The following is a 23063-nucleotide window of genomic DNA, read 5'->3' on the forward strand; positions in this document are numbered from 1 at the left end:
GGAGAAGTTTAAAAGGTCTATTCAAGGAGCACAATGGAAACAGGCAGCATCTTAATGGGTGAGATTAAGCTTTCAACTGGCACTATAAATAATAATTTTGGCTTTCACAGTTGGTTACATCACTGAGCCTTGCCAAGATCCCTCTTAAAAGAATAGGTTAGGAATCCAATCAAAGAGTAAATGCATAAGATTGCACAATGAAAGAGCATACCTCTGCTGTCCTGGCAACCAGAGAGTTTTGATTATTAATTGAAAAAGTAACTGGATGAGAACGTCGTGGTAAGATGAGAGAAACATCCAACCTGTTTTCCTCAGAAGGCGGCTTATCGATCTCATATTGGGCAAGAGCTTGGAACACCATGATGATTGACTGGAATGGTAGGAGGAAAACAGAGTCAGATTAAAATGCCACCTTGGAGGTGAATGTCCAGATTGGGTTCTTAGCATGAAGGAGATGATGGTCCAATGACAGAAGATACCAAGGAATTGCAGCATGATAAAAGCAACTTTACACTTTATGTTCTAAACATTTACTACATGGATATGCTATAGGTGAGGCAGTGGCATTTCATAGAATTATAGCATCATAGGTCATGCAACAGATGCATACCCAAATTGTGGCTAACACTCACATGTGGATGCACATGGTTCTTTAAACCATCTGGTTGCATGTATCTGGGGGTCTTGGTCTAATGGGGCCTTCCTAGAAACACGACATGGAAATCATTGGGTCTGTGACCTTACAATAGCATTTGAATTTGTACATGGGTGCTTATGGGCAACAAACAGTATTACTTCTTAAAGGAGGACTGCCAGCTTCTGGAATGTTTCCCGGTTCATCTTTGGAACCTTGGCAGCAGCTAGTCCTTCAGGGAGTAGTAGCTTCAGTTTCCCCTTCTACATTGCAGTCTTATAAGAAGGCCTGGACTGATTTCTTAGCTTTTCTCTCACAGCAGTTGGCGATTGATTGTAATTTGATACTGTCAACAGATCAGGTGTTGCAGTATCTGGCACACCTCTGGCAATTGGGTCGGGCTGTTAAGTCCATTAGGATTCAGACCTCAGCCATTTCCTTCTTTTGCAAATCCTTGTATGCTAAGGACCCATGTGCAAAGTTTGTAGTGCGCAAGGCACTTGGGGGCTGGAGTAAACTTCAGCCGCCCAAAGCATCAGGTAGGAGGCCAGTAACTTTTGACCTGTTATGCCAGATTTGCAGCAAGTTAAGACTTGTCTGTTGGTCACGTTATGAGGCAAGACTCTTTTTGGCAGCTTATTCTATAGCATTTTTTGGTGCACTGCATGTGGGCAAAGTGGTGCTGGAGCCAGTATGGGGATGGGCCTCAAGGGGCTTGTTATTGCAGGATGTCTTGCTGTCCGAAAGGGAGCTCATCATCACTATCAGGAATTCCAGACAGACCTGTTGGGCAGAGGCGCCTTGATGAGGCTGCCTGCCGCTGGAGAGCTCGGCCCATGTCCAGTTAAGGATGCCAAAAAATAATTGTCACTTCACCCTCCTGGGGATGGCCCCTTCCTGATTCATGAAAATGGGGCCCCATTGGCTCGGCATCAGTTTGCTGCAGTGATGCGTAAAGCCATCACAGCCTGTGGCCTGTCAGGCCAGTGATTATGCACCTTACACCTTTCTCACTGGTGCCGCCACTACGGCCGCGCACTGTGGCCTGTTGGCTGACAGGATTAAGGATCTGGGCTGCTGGAAATCCGATGCTTACAGGGGTTACGTCAGGAAGTGGCGTTGAGGTGCAGCTATTAATGTTGTTTTGTCTCATTCCTAGGTCTGCCTGCCCTGCATGTTTGGATAGTCGGCCACAACATCATTCACTGGGCCAGCCGGCGGGCAGCGGAGTCTCGACTTGGACACCGGCTCGAACTCCCCGACCACGTGAGCTTCTCCTGGGTGTCCAGACAAGGAATGCATTGGGAGGAGCTTCTCCAAACTCTGCAGTCAAAGGTGTCGTAGAAGGCACTCCCACAGCAGTGGTGGTGCAGCTGGACGAAAATGATCTGCCGGAAGCTCCCGGTTTGAGCTTGTGCACCTGCATGCAGGAGGACTTGGAGGAGTTGACGGCAACTCTTCCGGGACTCAAAATATTGTGGTTGCAGCTGTTGCAGCACATGTGTGGTGTGGAAGCCACTGCCCAGCTGCCACTGAGAGGGCCAGGAGGCGTGTCCAGAGTGCAGTGGCCAAGAAGGTTCTTGCCTTGGGCGGGACAGTGATCTGTCACCCAGGCATTACCTCTCGTGATGCTTCTCTGTCCAGGCAGGATGGGGTCCATCTGTCTGTGGTTGGGAATGATGTGTGGCTGGAAGAAGTGTCAGCGGGGATAAGGGCTTGGTTGCAGGACTGAGTGGTTGGTGGCGAGCTGCAGGTGCTCGTGTGGCGGATAGGCACTGGTTCAAGGTTGTTAGGGATGCAGAGCTGTGCCGATCCCTACATGAAGGGTATTCTGTTAAAGGAATCCAAGGACTCTAATTGGTTTGGTCAACCCCTGGTAGGGGGTTGTGCCTGTGCCTGAGTCCCGGGGAGCATCTGAGGAGTGGACAAAGTCTGCTCTCGGGCTTTTTACCTTCCCCACGTGTTTACCCTTGGCTGACCTATGGTGCACCCTGGGTCAGCGCTACCTACCATGGGCATTGGGAGCTAGTCAAACCAGAGCCCATGCAACCACTCACTTATCTGTAATCAATAAAGCTGTGGCCTAAATTCTGCCAAAAAACCAAAACCAAAATTTGAGTCAAATGTGTTTTTATCTATGGGGGAGGTCTCATGATCTGAATGTGCAAATGATTTCTACCCCAGTGGAGAGATTCCCTTTGACAAAGTGTAGGATCATGGCAATGAAAATAATAAATAGAGTTGGGGCGATAACACATCCCTGTTTAACGCCTGATCCCACTGTGATTGGTTCACTTTGAGAGCCATTGTAATCTGCACTTTAATTCCAAGAGACTGCTCAGCATGTATTTTCTAGATTCTAACTGGGCTGCAGGGTCTAATTTTGTATAGTCAGGTCTGGGTCTGAGAGGCCTTTTTCTGTCCTGCTACTTTTCCTGGAAAACCCACAGTTTTACCGCTGAATTGAAAGAACCATCAATCCACATAAAACTCAACTGATGTTTGCTCCAATTCAGCAGCAAACAGCAGGTTTTCCCAGAGAAAGGGGCAGGACAAAAGAAAAACCTCTGAGACCCATGCCGAGAAATCATGGGACAAACACTCGTGCAGACGGGCCCTTGGTCAGTTCCCCTCAGACAGTTTTCTGCAGGGTACTATCAAGTTTTAGGCAGAACGTGCTCTTCAGAAGCCACTTCATAAAGTCATAGGCAAAAGGCAAAAAGGAGACCCTCACCTGGGTATGTCCGTAAGTCCCTCCATAAAATTTCTGTGCTATCAACCATTTGGCGACAGTATCCACACGATTATACTTCTTCATTGCCAGTAAGGCAAGCAGGGCGTAGGAGGTACTTTCAATGCTAATAGTCCCATAACTGGGATCTTCCCACCGATTTCCATCTAAACAGCAGGAGAGAAGAGCTATGAGCCCACGATTCCACTTTCCACTAAGCAGAATGCCACCTGACTTGCTTTATGCCATGGGCTGAATGTCTATCATGTCACTGAAGGGTCATGAGCATTCCACTGGCTTAAAAAGTCACTGCAATTGGACAACCGGTGAAGTGCACTGACATTTGATGATTTATATATCAAATGCCATAGCAGTATTCTTGGTATGTTAGTTACATAAGCAAAAGTATAGGTGCCTGCCTTTAAGAGATATTTTGCCACCTGGGGCAGTCACTGAGTTTGCCACCCCTCTCACTGCTGCTCATCCGGGAGCCCCCCTCCCCTTTTCCCCCTCCCCTCTTACACTGTTCTGGGTGAAACCACCTGTCAGCTACTGGTGTCCGGCAGAAAGCCCTCTGCATGTGCCTCTACCCCCCCCCCCCGACCACTCTCTGGCTCTCTTCCTCTTCCTCCCCAATAGTCAGTGGGGAAGGCAGAGAGGCAGGGAAGGGTTGGCCCAATACATTTTGGCACCTGAGGCAAACCACAAAATGGCTTCCCCCACATGCCAAGGAAGAAGGGGTGAGTGAAGACCTACATCAGCTGCCTGATGGCTGAAGTGGGAATCAAAAGCTATTGTGGGAGGGAAGCACTCTGAATCATGCCTGGTGGGTGCAGAACCCAGGAGACCTCAGAGGGCAATCATCACCCTAGGGGTGGGAGGAGACCAACAGGGTCTCCTAATTGGCTGGGGGCAGGTGATGCAATGCACTCCTTGGAAGGCCTTCCAGGGGGTGTGACCAGCCCCATCAGGGCTCCTCCCACTGTGTGACATCACACACGCAAGCTGGCCGTCCTCCCTCCAAAGTTGAGCAGAACCCAACACATGTGATTCATGCTCTGGTGCATGTTCTGGTTATCTCTCGCTTGGACTACTGCAATGAACTCTATGTGGGGCTATCTTTGAAGGTGACCCGGAAACTACAACTAATCCAGAATGCGGCAGCTAGACTGGTGACTGGGAGCGGCCGCCGAGACCACATAACACCAGTCTTGAAAGACCTACATTGGCTCCCAGAACGTTTCTGAGCACAATTCAAAGTGTTGGTGCTGACCTTTAAAGCCTTAAATGGCCTCAGTCCAGTATACCTGAAGGAGCGTCTCCGTCCCCATTGTTCTACCTGGACACTGAGTTCCAGTGCCCGAGGGCCTTCTGGCGGTTCCCTCATTGCGAGAAGCCAAGTTACAGGGAACCAGGCAGAGGGCCTTCTCGGTAGTGGCACCTGCCCTGTGGAATGCCCTCCCACCAGATGTCAAAGAGAACAATAACTACCAGACTTTTAGAAGACATCTGAAGGCAGCCCTGTTTAGGGAAGCTTTTAATGTTGGATGGATTATTGTATTTTAATATTTTGTTGGAAGCCGCCCAGAGTGGCTGGGGAAGCCCAGCCACATGGGTGGGGAATAAATTATTATTATTATTATTATTATTATTATTATTATTATTATTATTACATAAACTGCTCATCTTAAAAGTTATGGCTACGTTTTCTCGCATTCAGTGAACTGCCAACACACTTACCAGTTGATGCTTTCATAAGCACTGTTTCATCTTCCAGTTTTCCAGCCAAGGCTAATGCATAGGAAGTGAGGGCCACAGCATAAGGGTATGTCAGCGAATCATACCTTTTGGATAAATATTCACTGGCTTTGGTGATACTACTCTCTAAACTCTGGATAAAAAAACAGCAAAAAAAGTTATGTGTTACAATTGTTTGGGGAGCAATTTCCCGATTTTCTTTTGACATCAAATAGTAATTCTAGCATGGTATGCACAGCCAGGTAGCAGAGGAGTTTCTTGGATCAGAGTTAAAGGAGGAACACCAAAAGAAGATGCCTCCCCTTCTGTCACTCTCCCCTCTGACTTGGAGACACTCCACACCCCGAACAGGAATAACCAAAGACAGTCTCTCATCCTCTAAATGTTGGATGCTTTCAGAGGGAGTTTTATTGTGGAATTGGTGCTGCTTATGCACACTAATTTCCTGCACCATCCACTTTGCCACTATCAAAATGCAAGCCCAATAACAACATTTAAGCTTGATTGCCTCTTACCGCAGAAGATCTGTTAAGGTAAAATTAATCAATTACACACCTACAGTCACAGCTGGTGTGGAAGCTCATTACGGTGAAGTTTCAGCAGGTGCTCTCTCTGTCACCACATCTCTGCCACCATTTGTTCATCACCTTAACACAGCCTACTCATTTTGGAAGGGACCCCAAGGGTCATTTAGTCCAACCCCTTAAGATGCAGGAATCACAGCTAAAGAATTCCTGAGAGGTGGCCATCCAACCCGTCTTTAGACACCTCAATTAAAGGAAAGCCTTCCACCTTCTGTGAGAGTCTGTTCCACTGTCAAGCAGATCTGACCACCAGAAAGTTCTTCCTAAGGATGTCAGAATCTCCTTTCTTGCCATTTGATTCCATTGATTTGGCCTTTGTCTGCAGCAGTGGCTTACTGTGTGTTTGTGCGTTGTGAATTTAATATACACCTGAATCCTGTACTGCTGTGATCCTTGCAACCGTCCTAGGCTGAAATGGATGTGAAGGGGGTGTAGTTGTGCAGGAAGCAGCAGCAGAAAACAATCTTGCTCCAATTCCATGTGACAGCCCTTCAGATATTTGAAGAGGGCTATCATATCACTTCTCAGTCCCCTCTTCTTCAGGCTAAAATAAAAGGTCTCTTGCAACATGTCTTTCTCAGAATTTTGCTAAATATCAGCCTTATGCAAAACTGTACTGTATTATCTTTTAAAAGCACACATTCATTAGCTCTACTTTTATTATGTAGTTTTTTGCTAGTATTTCAATATTTGAAATATATATCTATATCTGTCTATCATCTATCTATCCAGAGAATTATGTTAGCACTGATCAAAATGTTATTAAAAAGAAATATACTGGGTAGTGGGAAATGTGCTGAGCTGAGCAGTGTCTGTCTGGCTGATATGTCACTGCCCATGTCAAAACCCGCATCTTAAAAAAAAACAAAACCCTAAAAGGCACCTACACCTGTGGAGATTACCCCACTCTTTCATGCTTCTGCATAAAAGGTGGACTCACAGCAGTCCAAGAAAGGATGCAAGGACTACAGGGAAAATTCACAATGACAATGATTGGATGACAGTGCTATGTTGAAGCCGCACAGAAAGGGAGGGAAGAAAGTGGCAATTCCACTCCAAATGCCTAGTTTGGAAGACTCCTAGATTTTAGGTCAGCCCTGAAGGCTATCAATGCTGAGGTTGGAGTTACAGTCATGAAGCAAGTAGTAGAAACTGGAGAACGTGAAGAAAGATGTGTGTGGGCGTGGTTGCATAAAGGGAGGTGTTCCACATAGAAACACTTACGTTGACTTGACTGTTGCACATCTCTCTGGACTCCAGCAATGCCACCAAGACAAAGGCTGTTAAGGTAACACTGGGCTCACCAAACTGATGGCCTCCCTAGAAAGAAGCAAAGGAGATGGGCAGAAATTGGCAAGTGAATGGCATGTGAATGACAAAATAGTTTCTCCACAGTCTCAACCATTGACATAGCTCCGATAATGCAGATGCTGTAGTAGAGGTAGTTGTATGGAAGCAAGCCAGAACACATCAACATTAGAAAATTAAGGAAATGCAGTTATTTTTCTAAAATAATACAAAAATAGGAAGCATGGCAAACATCCTTGGCCCTTTTGGATATTCAGGAAAGAGGGAAAGTTAGAATCACATCAGCCTCTACAACAAATAATGTTCCCAGCCTTCCCTGGAGGAGGGTGAGCAGAAGTGCCTCCCTCAAAGCTCTTGCTTGTGGCCACTGCCCTGCCAGGCTTGGCTCAGCTATCTGCAGAGATTTAAGGGAATTGTTTGGAGATTTGCCAGCAGCAGCAAAAGTTATGGGCTTTATAAGTAGTTGGCCAGAAAATGCTTTGAGCCAACACTGCTTTTAGTGGAGAGTCAGGCAGCTTTCCTAGACAAGCTGTTCATTTGTGCCACAAAAGTGGCCCGGCGTATAACAACACAGCTCAACTTTCCTGTTATCCCACACTTTCCAGTCATTTCTCATCCCTTTTCATAACAGTAAATATCCTTTTAAAAAAAGTAGGTTTGTTGCGCAAGAGAATCAAATCATTATGTGAGAATAGTGAGGATATGCAGTGGAGCTCCTAAACTAAAAAACTACTCAGGAATGAAACAAAATGTGTCCCGATATAATGCAGCTCAGTGATCCATCTACAAAATAGAAACACACCCTTCAATGTGTGGACTCTGTACAGCAACTACACAATGAAATATCTACCATTTGGAGATTATGCAATGTTCTGAAGCATCACAACTTTGCATTTTATTTTATATGCAAATATATGAACTAGCTGTCATGGCAACCTTGCCTTTGGATTTGCTCTGAGGCAGCAGCCGGGACGTATCTCGGTTTTCAAAGCATTTTATTGCACTAATTATTTACAGAGCTACAAAGCGTGTCTGCATACTTCGGTTACAAACATCTCAACTACTTCCTTCCGGTTCCCGCTTTTTCCAACACAATAATCTCCGGGTGTTCCGGAAGTGACGAGAAAACTTCTTCCGCTCTCTTTTGCTCCCCCCCCCTGTTTATTACTGACATCCGCACACCCCCTTTCTTCTGGCGATAGTTCTAAGAAAGGGCTGTCGTCATCGGACGTATCTGTGGAGATTAATGGGGTCGGTTCTCGATAGCCCGTTTCCCTCACTGTTCCTCCCCCCACACTCCCTTCCCGATCCAGGCTTGTCTCCGTGACATCCACTCCCTCCTCCAGGCCCCCTTCCTCCCCGGATTCCCTGGACTCCAACGGAGGGTGTATAGTCGTGCTAACAGTCTCCACCTCCCCGCTCCCATGCTGCCACTGTTGCGTGCGCGGTGGAGTGACAAACCCCAGGAAGTCCGTATCCTCATTGTCATCCGACTCAAAAACCGTCTTCCACTGTTCCGTCGTAAAAGGTGCGAATGACACTACCTCGTCAACCTCCTCCTCTGACCATTCCGAATGGGGTTCCTCTGTCTCCTCCCCTCTGCTGTACCCTTGGTCCCCCAGCCCCTCCTCCTGATGACCCTGCCAACATTCATACCCCGGTGGGGCCGGCTTTTGTGGGAATAACGCATGGAATTCAGCCTTGAGATACTCCTCCTGAATGTTATCATGGCGCATCCATGTGTTGCTCTCGGGGTCCTCCCCTTCCCAAGCCACCAAGTACTCCACCTGCCCTTCCCTCCACCTGGAATCGAGGATCTCAGTGGCCTCATTGCCTGTCCCCACCTCCTCCACTGAATGCCCTATTGTCACCCCCCCTTCCCCCTGATACGGGTGCCCTTCCCTGTACGGAGTTAACAGCGCTCTGTGAAACACGGGGTGAATTCTCATGTCTTCGGGCAACCTCAGCTTGAAGGCTATGGGATTGACCTGGCCCACTACCTCGAAGGGTCCCAAACGTCTGTGCTCTAACTTCTTGCACCTGCTTCTGGTGGGCAGCCCCCTGGATGACAACCATACCCTGTCCCCCACCCTGATGACCTCCCCCTCCCTCCGATGCTGATCCGAAGCCCTCTTATAAGCTTCTTTGGCCCTGTCGAGCGTGTTCTTGAGTTGCTCGTGCAGGTGGAGCATCTCCTCCGCAAAATTTTCTGCCGCTGGCACGCTCGGACCCCGATCCTCTCCCCTCGGGAACGACTTCGGATGTCCTCCATAGTTCGCAAGAAAGGGTGTCATCCCTGTGGAAACATTAACTGAGTTATTATAGGCAAATTCCGCTAAGGCTAGGAACTTTGGCCAGTCCGTCTGTCGTTGGCTAACGTAGCAACGTAGGTACTGCTGCAGAATAGCGTTGGCCCTCTCTGCCTGTCCATTCGTTTGCGGGTGCCTGGCCGTCGACAAGTTGAGTTCCACGCCCAGGAGCTCCATGAGCTTGCGCCAGAACCGCGACGTAAATTGGCGGCCTCTGTCGCTCACAAACCTCGAGGGTACTCCATGCAGCTTGAAGACGTGATCTACAAACAACCTGGCAGTCTCCTCTGCCGACACCGCCCTGGGACAAGCCACAAAGATGGCACATCTTGGTGAGCATATCCACTACGATCAGCACTGCCGTCTTGCCTTTAGACGCCGGCAGATCGGTGAGGAAGTCAATAGACACCATCTCCCATGGCCTCCCCGGGGTGGGCATGGGATGCAGCAGTCCTGCAGGAGGTCTATTGTCACTTTTGACCCGTTGACACAAATCACAAGCTTGCACGTAGTCTTTGACGTCCTCCTGCACCCCTGGCCACCAGAAATCCCTGGTGACCAACTGCAAGGTCTTTCTCTGTCCCGGGTGCCCTGCCGAAGGACTATCGTGTAGTTGCTTGAGAACCTTCGCCCGCAACTGATCCCCCGGGACATATAATGCTCCCTTGTAGAACAACAGCCCATCCTTGGCTAAGAAGCCGTCTTCCACCCCTGTACCTTGTTGAAGGTCTTTGAATTTCTGCTGCGCAAACGCATCTTCCCTAGTTAGACGTCGTATGAGAGACTCTTGATCCCTGGCTCCAGCGCACTGCCATCGGCCGGGTGGCATCACATGTCTCTCCTCCGGCACTCCCTCGTCCTCTAGGTACTGCGGCTTGCGAGACAAGGCGTCCGCCCTCGCATTCTTGTCCCCCGGGACATAATGGATCCTGAAATCAAAGTCTGCAAAAAATTCCGCCCATCTGAGTTGTCTCTGGTTGAGCACTCTGGCTGTTCTCCAGTACTCCAGATTCTTGTGATCCGTGTAGATCTGGATCTGGTGGCGGGCTCCGATAAGGAAATGCCTCCATTTTTTGAGCGCCGCTACAATGGCCAACAGCTCCTTGTCCCAGATTGTGTAGTTGCGTTCCGATTTGCTGAGCTTTCTCGAGAAGAACGCACAGGGTCGCCAATCGCCTGCTGCATCCTGTTGCAGCAGTACCGCTCCTACCGCTCTGTCCGACGCATCAGTCTCCATGCGTATGGGCCGCTCCGTGTTGAGGTGCAACAGCTGTTCCTCTGAGGCGAATACCTTGCGTAACTGCTCAAAAGCCTCCTGCGCCTCTGGAGTCCACTGAAACTTCTTCTTAGTACTCAACGTGTCGGTTATCGGGCTAGTGAGCTGCGCAAAATTCCTGATGAACTTGCGGTAGAAATTGCTGAACCCAATGAAGCGTTGTACATCTTTTCTGGTCTTGGGTGTTTTCCAGTCCAACACTGCCTTTACCTTCTCCCCGTCCATTGCCAGGCCTTTATCCGACACCCTGTACCCCAGAAAGTCCACTTGCTGGACATGAAATTGGCATTTCTCCAGCTTCGCATACAGATGATGCTGCTTCAATTTCTGCAACACCTGTCTGACATGCTGCTCATGCTGCTTCTCATTGTCCGAATAAATCAAGATATCGTCCAAAAAACATACACAACTCCGGTACAACAAAGGCCCCAGCACATGGTGCATAAAGGCTTGGAATGTGTGGGAGCCGGCCTGTAAGCCAAATGGCATCACCGTGTATTCGTAGGTGCCAAACGGGGTAAACATGGCTGTTTTCCACTCATCTCCTTCTCTGATTCTTATGAGGTTGTAAGCTCCTCGTAAGTCCAACTTCGTAAAAATTTTCCCTTTGCGCACTGCCGCCAACAAGTCGTCGATCTTGGGCATCGGAAAGGTGGTCGGTTTCGTTCGCGCATTCAAAATCCTGTAGTCACATATAAGGCGCTTTTGCGCTGTGCCTTTCTTGTCCACGAAAAAGATGGGGCTCCCGCCCACGGCTTGGGATTCTCGTATAAATCCCCTTTGCAAGTTCAGTGTGAGGAATTCCTTCAGCTCCTGCAACTCCTGCTCCGACATGGAATACAACTTCCCTGCAGGCAACTTTGCCCCCGGCAGCAACTCAATTCGACAATCATACGGCCTATGGGGGGGCAGCTTGTTAGCTTCCTTTTCACTGAACACGTCTCTGAATTCTTCGTACTGTGGCGGAATTCCCCTGGACTCTTCCAACCGTACTGTGGCGATCCTGCCTCCCGTCTCCGACGATCCCTCCTCCATCAGGCAATTCTCCGTGCAATGCGAAGATCCAAAGGTGAGCGACCTCTGGTGCCAGGCCACGACCGGATCGTGAAGATCTAACCAACTCATGCCCAATATGATCGGCGCCCCCGACAGGTGTGTGACATTGAAAGCCATCACTTCCTGATGCCTCGAGACGCTCATCCTCATGGGCGGTGTCTGAAACCTCACTTGGCCCCCCAGCAGCTCTCTCCCATCAATTGTGGTCACCACCAGCGGGAAGTCCAGAGGCAACAAATGGATCTGGTGGGCTTTGGCGAAACTTTCGGACATGAAAGAGGCAGAGCTGCCCGAATCTAGTAGCGCTTCTACCTCAAGGGGATACCCATTCGGCAATTCCAGCCGTACCATCAGCACAATTCCCGGCCTGGGCTCCCTTGGGACCACTGCACTCTGCCGTTGTGGGGGGTTTCCTTGCGTTCCGCCTGGTTGGTCTTCCCCACTCTTGTTTCCAACCAGGCGTTGGCGTTTCCCTGCTCCTGTGCTTCCCCTCTTGCCTCTTGCCCCGCAGCCGCCGCCATGCCTTGCCACACTCGCTTTTGCGTACAATTCCGAGCTAGATGCCCCGGCTTGTCACACACAAAGCATTTGCGCGTCTCTTTCTCCCCCCTGCTCAGCAGCTCCCTGCGAGGCTTTTCCTTGAGGCCTTCCCTCATGTCCAAACGTCCGATTTCCATTGGCTCTTCGGGGGGCAGGTGCTGCTTGTTGCCCTGATTCGGCTGAACACCATGGGAAGTCTGCCTGTAAGCATTGAATGTCTTACTGCCGGGCACACTCCGCCCTTCCCATGCCCTTAGTTCCTGCCGAACCCCCACTTGCAGAGCCAGTTTAATATAGGCATCCGTGTCTTTAGGCTTTGGCCCCCTGCTTATCTCATCCAGAATTTCCGGGTTCAGCCCCTGCTGGAAAAGCGCTTCAGTTTGAGGGGCTAAAATCTCCCATCCCAGTTTATGGCAGAGAAGGGTGAATTTCGCCACATAATCTCTCACAGTCCCTTTCCCTTGCCTGAGGCTCATGAGTTCCTGCTTAGTTATCTCTTGATCAATGTCACTTGTGTAATGAGCCGCCATGGCATCCAAGAAATCCTGAAGGTTCCCCAGCGCTGGGTTGTTACTTGCCAAAAGTGGGCGTACCCATTCTCTCGCTGACCCCGTCAAATGCGAAATAATAAAGGCCACCTTCTCCGCATCAGTCTCAAAGTCCTTCCCTCGCATCCTCAGGGCATAGTCCACCTCAGTCCTGAACCCCAAATATCCCCTGGGGTCCCCATCAAACTTACTCACGGATGCAAGCTGTTGCCTCTGAGTCACGACTGCTGTGGCCCCTCCTCCACCTGTTTTGCGCGCTTCGTCCAGCCGAATATCAAGCTCTCGTAAAACTTGTTCCAGTTTGGCAACTCTAAGCTCAGAACGCTTATTTATCTCTTCCAAATCAGCAATTCTGGCTCCCTGTTCCTCCCGAACCTTCTCAATCGCTTTCTTGGCTTCAATCTCCCAGCTGGCTCTCGCCGCTTGCAGCTGCTGTTGGACTGCTTCCATCTCTCTCCTTTCCAAACGCCTCACAGCAACGCAGAGGAGTTGAGATGTGTTGTCATGGCAACCTTGCCTTTGGATTTGCTCTGAGGCAGCAGCCGGGATGTATCTCGGTTTTCAAAGCATTTTATTGCACTAATTATTTACAGAGCTACAAAGCGTGTCTGCATACTTCGGTTACAAACATCTCAACTACTTCCTTCCGGTTCCCGCTTTTTCCAACACAATAATCTCCGGGTGTTCCGGAAGTGACGAGAAAACTTCTTCCGCTCTCTTTTGCTTCCCCCCCCCCTGTTTATTACTGACATCCGCACACCCCCTTTCTTCTGGCGATAGTTCTAAGAAAGGGCTGTCGCCATCGGACGTATCTGTGGAGATTAATGGGGTCGGTTCTCGATAGCCCGTTTCCCTCACTGTTCCTCCCCCCACACTCCCTTCCCGATCCAGGCTTGTCTCCGTGACACTAGCCTTCTAACCTCTGCTCACCAGACCTCCTCATTTGCTTGCTTTAGCAAAATCTTACTTGATCAACTTCCCAACTTGGCCTTCTCAACTTTTCTCAAATCTTTTCTTACCCCCATTTCCCTCACCTCTTGCCCACCCCTCTGATTCATCTGTTGCAGATTCTTTTTCTTTAAATATAGTTTTTATTAAGAAGCAAAATCAAACTACTGACAGGTAGTCAGTCACAAGCCATATAAGTCATAATTTGTTGCAGATTCTACGCCTTTCTGGAAGTGACTGTCTATCCTTTTCACCTCTGTGTTCTGCATTGTAGTAGCACAGTACGGGAAGACTGTTTTATGCTGCTGCAGCAGTAGCCCATTTGGGAACCTCTCTGAAGCTCCCACCTGACCTCTATCATCAAACAAAAGGCCCAAACTGGTGGACTATCTGGCTGTGCTGCAAGTAGCAAAATCAAGAACTAGAGGATTCCAGGCACCATAAACTATTGAAAGAAGCATACCGTCATTGCTTTGCTGGATACAGGGGCCTCTTCACTGAACATGCCATCTGGTTTTAGCCTCTCCAGAATCAGCCATTTCACAGCTCCACAGAGGACATTTATGTTAATAGGTGCTACGTTGTAAGCCATGGCGAAGACCTTAGCAATGTATGCCGTTAGCCTGTGAGGAACATGGTAGTCAGTTCAACAGTCTTGCTATTGTCAGCTACTTGCCTCACCATGGGAGACCAGCCATGACAGGGCAATCAAAGTGTAAATAAGGGAAGTAAATATGAGCTGGGAAAGCCTGTCAGAACAAACATGTCTTCAATTGTTTCCAGAAAGTGTGGATAATGGGGGCCTGTCATATCTTGACAGGGATGCTGTCCCACAGAACAGGGGCAGTAACACTAAAAGTCCTGCTCTGATTTACTGTGGAGTGGGCTTCTGAGATCTTTGGAACTTGCAAGAGAAACTCTTCTGCAGACTGTAGCAATCTACTGGGTATATCAGGGATAAGGCAGTTTCTGAAGTAAATTAGCCCTGAGCTATATACAGCCTTGTATGTTGGTACCTTGAACGTGGCCTTGAACGTGGCCTGGTAGCAGCTTGGCAGCACTCATCCAATGCTACCTTCTGGAACAATCCATGGAGAAAAGATTTGAACCATTACAAAACAGGGCCTCCAATACCCATCTCCTGTAGATAGGCCTGGAGAATACCATGGCTGTTGGCATCAAAAACTGAGGAGAGATCCAGTAATAGCAACAAGGTGGCATTCCTTCACCTTTTTCTTTTGATAGAGGTCATCCACCAGGGCAACCAAGGCAGACTGAGTTCCAAACCCAGGTCTGCCCCTAGATTGAAATGGGTTTACATTGGCATTTTCCTCCAGGAATGGCTGCAGTTGTGTCAAGTACCTTGCATGAAAAGTGGGTATTTGCAACAGGGGAGTAGTAGTAGTAGTTATGGATGGATGGATTGATTGATTGAATATACCGCCCTTCATCCAAGGATCATTGGGAGGTTCACAACATTAAAATAGAAAATGAGAACACAAAATACTTAACATAATAACAAACAAACAATAGCCTTCCCTCCTACAAACAAATTTAAAAGGCCATAGATTGTTTAATCAGCCAAAGGCCTGGAAGAAGAGGAATGGATCTGAAGAAGTGTGCATGCACACGAAAGCTCACACCAAGAACAAACTTAGTTGGTCTCTAATCTGCTACTGGAAGGATTTTGTTATTTTTTGTTTTGTTTTGACTATGGCAGATCAACACGGCTACCTACCTGTAACTGGATGCCATACAATTAGTGTGGGTTTATGGGGTAGAAGGAAGGTACCAAAGGAACAGGAAAGAGCAAGCAGGGACACATTGCAAAAGTACTAAATAATGCAAAATAATCAAGACATTCGAAGGAGTTTAAATAGCATAGGAAAGGGAGGAATGTTGAAAAGCCCACTAAGGATGAAAGGCCATGGAAGTGCTGCACTTACCAAGTGCTAGATTTGCTGTTACTGTAAGCATGATAGGAGTGGTCTGCTTCCTTGTAAGTCAACTGCTTTGTATAACCTAAAATGCAGAGTAGGAGGAGGAAGAGAAGTGTGAGGTGCTTGTCCAGTCATTTGCTAAGCATGTACCCAGCAGAGTCAGCAGCACTTTCTGCTAAGGAAGCAGACCCCTCAGTTTTTCTGAGTCATAAGAAAAGCTGAATTTACACAGTGCTAATTGTATGGATTGCAAAAATATCAAACCTATACATCCTTAAAGAAATCAGCCCTGAGTGCTCACTGGAAGGACAGATCCTGAAGTTGAGGCTCCAGTACTTTGGCCACCTCATGAGAAGAGAAGACTGCCTAGAAAAGACCCTGATGTTGGGAAAGATGGAGGGCACAAGGAGAAGGGGACGACAGAGGATGAGATGGTTGGACAGTGTTCTCGAAGCGACTAGCATGAGTTTGGCCAAACTGCGGGAGGCAGTGAAAGACAGGCGTGCCTGGCATGCTCTGGTCCATGGGGTCACGAAGAGTCGGACATGACTGAACGACTGAACAACAACAACAATTGTATGGCCTTCGTATCAATTTTGAAGCCACCTCTGCTTTGCCAATCATGAGGCCACCTCTTCCCCTTAGTTCTTGGAGCAGCTTTTTAAATTGAGTGTGGGACCTGTTTTAAAATAGTGTTAACACTTTTTCAAAAGTACATTGAGGACTGCTTTCAGTATGAGGTCTCCAAGAGCCACCAGCCAATGCTGTTCTGCTCCAAGCTGCAAAAACTGCAACTGACTGCAGTTGTGAGGTGCCACTACTATACTGCCCTCCCAAGTTCTCTGGTAGTAGGATGGGTCGGGCAGGGTGGCAGGCAGGCAAGCACCAGAAAGGCAGCAGATGTAAAGACGCTTATGCCTGCCACTGTCCTGTGCTCTTGCTGCTGTTCTGCCCACCTCCATCTTGACCTAGAGAGAGTGGCAGTGCTGCCACAGCCAGAAAAGACAGAAAAGTCATGTAATTGATACTGGAAGTGATGAATGAAAAACAGGCAGAACTTATTTTGAATGCAAAAAAGCTTTTGATAATATTTATTGGTCATTTATGATTAAGATACAGTCGTACCTCCTTTTGTGGCCGCCCCATTGAGCGTCCATTTCGGCGGATGTCTGCTGCAAACCTGGAAGTACTGGAACGGGTTACTTCTGGGTTCACCACCCACATATGTGCAGAAACGCAAACCGCTCTGTGTGCGTGCACAGGCGTGGCGCTTTGCCAAGCATCCTTTTCAGCTAGCGACCGGGGCTCCGGAATGGATCCCGGTCACAAAACGAGGTACGACTGTACTAAAAAAGGGGGGGATTTGGAGAGATCTTTGTAAAAGAAACAAGGCAATGTGCACAGAAAAATGGCTAGTATAATGGTTAAGAATGTTCTGCCAGAAAAATGTAAAATATCAAAGGGGACCAGGTAAGAGTGTCCTCTGTCACCAGGATAAGGAAAAAAAACTGATATAAAAGGGATAAGGGTCGGGGAACAGAACTGTAAGTTTAAAGCCTTTGCAGACGATGTGGTATTAACCTTAGAGGACCCTCTGAGCAGTATCGCCAAGGTATTAGATAAAATAAGGCTATATGGTAATGTGGCAGGTTTTAAAATAAATAGAAGAGTTTGGATTTGATATCCCGCTTTATCACTACCCAAAGGAGTCTCAAAGCGGCTAACATTCTCCTTTCCCTCCCTCCCCCACAACAAACACTCTGTGAGGTGAGTGGGGCTGAGAGACTTCAAAGAAGTGTGACTAGCCCAAGGTCACCCAGCAGCTGCATGTGGAGGAGCGGAGACATGAACCCGGTTCCCCAGATTATGAGTCTACCGCTCTTAACCACTATACCACACTGGCTCTCTTAGAGACAAAACTAACATGTTAGTTAAAAAAAACGGACATGCAGTCAAAAAATGAGTTACAGGAAGTGAGTGGTTTGTTAATAGAGAAAAATCTGAAATATCTTGGAATATGGTTAACGACAAAAAACCCAATATATTTCAAGACAATTATATTAAAACATGGAAAGAAATACATACATGCAATCTAATTAAACCACAGGTTTTCAGCCTTTTTGAGTCCATGGCTCCCTTAACCAACTACATTCTTTCTGCAGCACCCCTGTGGGGCTCAGGAGTTCAGTTATGTCACCCCTTGCCTGCAATTCCAGCAGCCCCTCACCCTTTTCCAACACCCTCCCTTGTGGAGTGTTCCCTCTGCCTCCTCTCTTCTCCCCTCTCCTCTGAAGTCCTCTGAGCAGCTGCTGATGCCATCCCTGGTCTCTGAGCTGCTCCCACCCAACCCCAAAGAGAGGTGCCTCCTTACACTGCTCCACAGTGGCCTGGAAAGAACCCCCCCCCCGGCCAGCCCCCGAGGCACCATTCACCTGGGGAGCTTGTAGCCAGGGCTGCTGCAACAGCTGTGCAAGCTTATGGGAGACAGAGATGTAAGAGGGCATCAGAGGAGGGAGGGAGGGAAAGAGGGACAGAGGCCAATGTTACCGGCGGCATCCCTGACATTCATTCAAGGCACCCAAGGGTGCCATGGCACACTGGTTGAAAACCACTGAATTTAACTATCCAGAGTGACATAAAGAAGCCACCCAGTCTTATGTATTACCATGCAGGGAACACAGATCTGGAGACCTACTGTTTTATCTTACCAGTCATTATCAACTTGATGGCATCAGACCTGCGCTCCACCCCAATCTTCTCCCACTGCCCTGTGTTGTCAAGGTAGAAGGTTGCAATGACCGATGGGGTCATGGACATCATGTTTTGCTCTACGCAGCCACCAGGGAGAATAAGGAGTCTGTCCAGCTTGGTCCCGTCAATGGAATCTGCAGCAAGCTCAGCCACAGGATTTCCTGGTCATGAATAGAAGACTCATGTGTCAATTTAAGCATGCAGAAGGCCACGGGAGCTGTGGGGTAGGATCTTGCTATTGCAGGATGCTGGGCGTTAACATGCTCATTGGGAATTGTGAGAACTAACTGTTGCAGCCAGATATTGCCTCTAAAGCAGGGGTTGGGAACTTATTTTTTTAAAAAGAACAAGAGCCATATTTCCTCAGTAGAAAGCTGTTTTCTGCAGATGCAATAGAGACGGCAAAGAAGGTCCTCTTCACTGTCACTGTTGCCACTTGGTAGGCTTGACGTTGAGCTCTATCACCAGGATAGAGCATCTATCAGAGGAGCTTTTCACCACCATCTCAGCAATTGTTTCATCGCCCTCAGCTCTGGGGGAAACCACGGGGCTGTCTGGGCTCCATGCAATCGGAGATGGTTCTTCGGAGCCAGACAGTCAATAGCCCTGGTTAACCCCGCATTCCAGTGGGCCACCCGGGAATCAGCTGAGAGGCCATCAACATGGGATAATACACCCCCCCACCACCACTTTCTGTAAGTCATTTGGATAAATTAAATGGTGGGGGTGGACATTTTAGCAGCAGGCGCAGCCAAACCCACATACAAAGCTATTTCCCACAGTGTTATCAGAAGCCACAGATACATCAAGGAGGACCACCATTGTCACAGTCACCCTGTCCCTCTGCTGATGAAGGTTACAAACAAGAAAATAAAAACATGGTAAAGCATAACTAACTAAAACATACTCACGAAGCAACAATATTTCAAAGCACAAGGTGTAATCAGGGGTAGTTCCCCGGGCACGACACCCTCAGGCGAGGTGCCATGGCCAAACTTGAATGAAAACATATGATTGGCAGTATAGCTTGATTACTGTATTATCTAGACTCATTCCAGTCTGGGTTCAGGCCTAGATTTGGAACCAAACCAGCCTTGGTTGCACTGCTGGTTGACCTTTATCAGCAGAGGGACAGGGTGACTGTGACAATGGTGGTCCTCCTTGATGTATCTGTGGCTTCTGATAACACTAACCATGGTAACTTTCTGGAGCAGCTATGTGGCTTGAAATAAATAAATAAATAAATAAATAAATAAATAAATAAATAAATGTGTGTAATGATAATTTATTATTTATACCCCTCCCATCTGGCTGGGTTTCCCCAGCCACTCTGGGCGGCTTCCAAGAGAATATTAAAATACAATATTCTATTCTATTAATATTCTATTAAACCCTAAACAGGGCTGCCTTCAGATGTATTCTAAAACTCTGGTAGTTGTTTTTCTCTTTGACATCTGGTGGGAGGGCATTCCACAGGGCGGCGCCACTACCGAGAAGGCCCTCTGCCTGGTTCCCTGTAACTTGGCTTCTTGCAGTGAGGGAACCGCCAGAAGGCCCTCGGCGCTGAACCTCAGTGTCCGGGTAGAACGATGGGGGTGGAGACGCTCCTTCAGGCCCTTGAAAGTCAAGGGCCCCATGTTGCACTGGCTTCATGGCTACCTGCAGGGCCGGTTCCAGAGAGTATCATTGGGTGATGCCTGCTTGACTCCTTGGCTCTTGGGTGAAGGGTTCTATACTGTCCCCAATGCTGTTTAACATCTCTATGGAACTGTTGGAACTGATCATTAATGGATTTGAACAAGGGGTTCCAATACGCTGGTGACTTCCAGCTCTGTCCCTCTGAAACAGCTGAGGCAACGGTGGGCTGGAAGAGGGCCAATAAGTGGAAGATGAATCCTGACAAGACTGAGGCACTTTCCACTTCCAAGAACTGGGTGGTTTGCCTGTTCTGGACATCCAAAGGACAAGTGCATAGTCTGGGGGGTTGTCATGGAGACAACATTGTCATTGGATGCTTTCCCCATGCATGGATACTATTTGCAAGGTACACAAGTATGCCTCTTTGCTGAGACATTTCCCCTTCTGCTTTGATCTTCTTGCAGCAGGAAGGGGCTGTTATTGCACCCTTTGCAGTAAACCAAAGTCCTTTTTTCTCACAGCTGCTCCCTGCTCAACAGTGTGAGAGATGAGATCTGGCTCTGACCCTATCTGGCCCATGAGGTGGAGCTGTTATACCTGCAAGAAATCTTTTAACCATCCCTGTGCTTTCTGAGATAGAGGATACCCTGTTCTGTGTTTCCCCTATTTGGAAAGTGTACTGAGTGGTTGCCTCAGCAGTACATCCTCTGAGAGTGTGTTGCAGCAGGAGTTATGGGGGGGAAGAGGGAGGCTTTTTGGCGATTTCCAGTTTTTAAGAGGTCCACTAAAATAACTTGCCTAAAATTGTGATTCTGGTCTCTGAGTCTGTGTTGGGAACAATATCATTTAGGTCTTGGGATCTTACTCTCAGTTCCTGGACTCCATCTGAAAGAAGTGGGAAAAACAAAGAGACAGAAACACTGTTACCTTTACTTTCAAAACATGTATTTTGTTATGCACTAAGCTTGGATCCTAGAACAAAAGGCTGGTAGGATCCTAGAATGCAACAACTGGAGGCTCCAGGAGGGAAGCAGAATCAGCCAATCAGACGGAACCCATTGTGTAAATAATGTATGTAAAGCCTGAGGGTTTTTTTTGGGGGGGGGGAATTAATTTACTGTTTTACAAGCTGAAATAAAGAACATGAAATCACTACACGACTCCGAGTATACTTCATATCTTTATATTGATTTTTGTCTTTCATAAACTCATGAAGGGTAGGCCTTTTGTTGGGGGTGGGACGAACCTCAGTTAGCTATGTATTTTTATTGATTGGGGGGCAGCTGCCCCCCCATAGCTGTCAACTTTTCCCTTTCCTTGCAAGCAATCCTATTCGGAATAAGGGAATTTCCCATTAAAAAAGGGAAAAGTTGACAGCTATGCCCCCCATGCCCTCCCCTGCTACGCCCATGGGAATGTGGATGAATTGCAGAGAGGGATTGCAAAGGGATGCAGAAAAAATACTACAAGGGCAGAAGGAAGAGTTTACGGAGAAGAATTTAATCATCCTAACACACGCCTGTACAAACTGTGAGTGACCCATCAACATGAACAGTTTTGGATGCTGACCTGCCAGAAGCCTGAAAAATCCCCTCCATGACCTGGCAGAGTAAACAAGAGTGGTATCACATCCAGAGCCGTCTCATCCATTGGGGCTGGTGGTGCGGCGCACCAGGGTGCAATGGCCTGGAGGGCGCCTCCGCCCTCCAGCCCCGCTGGCAGCGCCTGCCGGCAGCGCCCTCTGACTGCCCAGCGGAGCAAGGGAGCTGGCCGGCCACGCCACGCCCTCTGGCTGCCCAGCAGAGCACAGGAGCGCGAGCCGGCCACCCGCCCGATGGAGCGCAAGCTGGCCAGCCGCGCCGTGCCCTCCGGCTGCGCGCGGAGCGTGAGCTACCCGGGAGCGTGAGCCGGCCGCCCTCGCCTCCCATCCCGGAAGCGCTGGAAGGGCGCGCAGAGCCCCGCGCCGCTCCAGCGTCACGCCCCTCATCCCCCGCTCGCCCACCCCCCTCCCAAGGGGCGGCAAGCGCGGGAGGGAGGCGGCGGAGAGGCGGCATGGCGGGGGCGCCGGAGGGATAGCCGCGCCAGGGCAGCAGATCCCCTTAAGACGGCTCTGATCACATCCCCATCAGCCCTGCCCTTACCATTGCCAGCCAGGGCACTATTCCTTCCATAGTGTCCATATGGCCTTTCCTAAATCCTAAATCATGCTTGCTTGCTCTCAGGTTCTTCTTTCCACCTGGGCAGTGTGGGTAGTAAAAAAAATAAGCCCAGAGGTGTGCAGGCGTGATATTACAGTACTTACAGGCTGCCAGAGTGATCCTCAAACTGCTAATGCATTTCTTCTATGAAAGCCTTAGTCCAGGGGGGGCTAAACACACACACACACACACACACACACTCTTTTGGACTGGAGTAAGCTATCTGCTTCACATGAGAACATGCATGAGATATGCATTCCTGCATCCACCAACTGCTAGTAAGTCTGGATGGAATTTCACCTCCCTGACCCTACAGTGCTGCATTAAGTTTCAGGCTAATGGCATTTCCCCAGTCCCTCTTATTTCCTTTATTACTTTTTCTTTTTTCTTTTTGTGCAAGGGGTGAGGTCTGGTATCTTTGTTGGCTTGTTTGATCGTGTTATGTTGTCTTTAATTTAATTTAAGATAAAATAATGGGGTGCAGGTAGCACTGTGGTCTAAACCACAGAGCCTAGGGCTTGCCGATAGGAAGGTTGGCAGTTCAAATCCCAGCAATGGGGTGAGCTCCTGTTGCTTGGTCCCAGCTCCTGCCAACCTAGCAGTTCAAAAGCATGTCAAAGTGCAAGTAGATAAATAGGTACTGCTCCGGTGGGAAGGTAAACGGCGTTTCTGTGCGCTGCTCTGGTTTGCCAGAAGCGGCTTAGCCATGCTGGCCACATGACCCAGAAAAACTGTCTGCGGACAAACGCTGGCTCCCTCGGCCTATAGAGCAAGATGAGCGCCGCAACCCCAGACTTATCTGTGACTGGACTTAACTGTCAAGGCTACTTTACCTTTTTAAAAA

At 48.6% G+C, this 23063-nt stretch overlaps 1 protein-coding gene across 1 annotated transcript in view; it reads right to left on the reverse strand.

The window, feature by feature from the left end:
- Window positions 1–23063, reverse strand: part of LOC117060756 (A.superbus venom factor 1-like) — a 93475-nt gene that overhangs the window by 23566 nt on the left and 46846 nt on the right. The window contains exons 23-30 of the mRNA XM_033173274.1: window positions 20820–20906; window positions 18341–18544; window positions 15639–15714; window positions 14156–14315; window positions 6932–7027; window positions 5106–5256; window positions 3369–3532; window positions 212–370 (exon numbers count right to left, since the gene is read on the reverse strand). Coding sequence (XP_033029165.1) covers window positions 212–370; window positions 3369–3532; window positions 5106–5256; window positions 6932–7027; window positions 14156–14315; window positions 15639–15714; window positions 18341–18544; window positions 20820–20906 — 1097 coding nt within the window. The remainder of the gene's footprint in view (window positions 1–211; window positions 371–3368; window positions 3533–5105; window positions 5257–6931; window positions 7028–14155; window positions 14316–15638; window positions 15715–18340; window positions 18545–20819; window positions 20907–23063) is intronic.

Source organism: Lacerta agilis, chromosome 16, assembly GCF_009819535.1.
Source record: "Lacerta agilis isolate rLacAgi1 chromosome 16, rLacAgi1.pri, whole genome shotgun sequence".
Classification (NCBI taxonomy): domain Eukaryota; kingdom Metazoa; phylum Chordata; class Lepidosauria; order Squamata; family Lacertidae; genus Lacerta; species Lacerta agilis.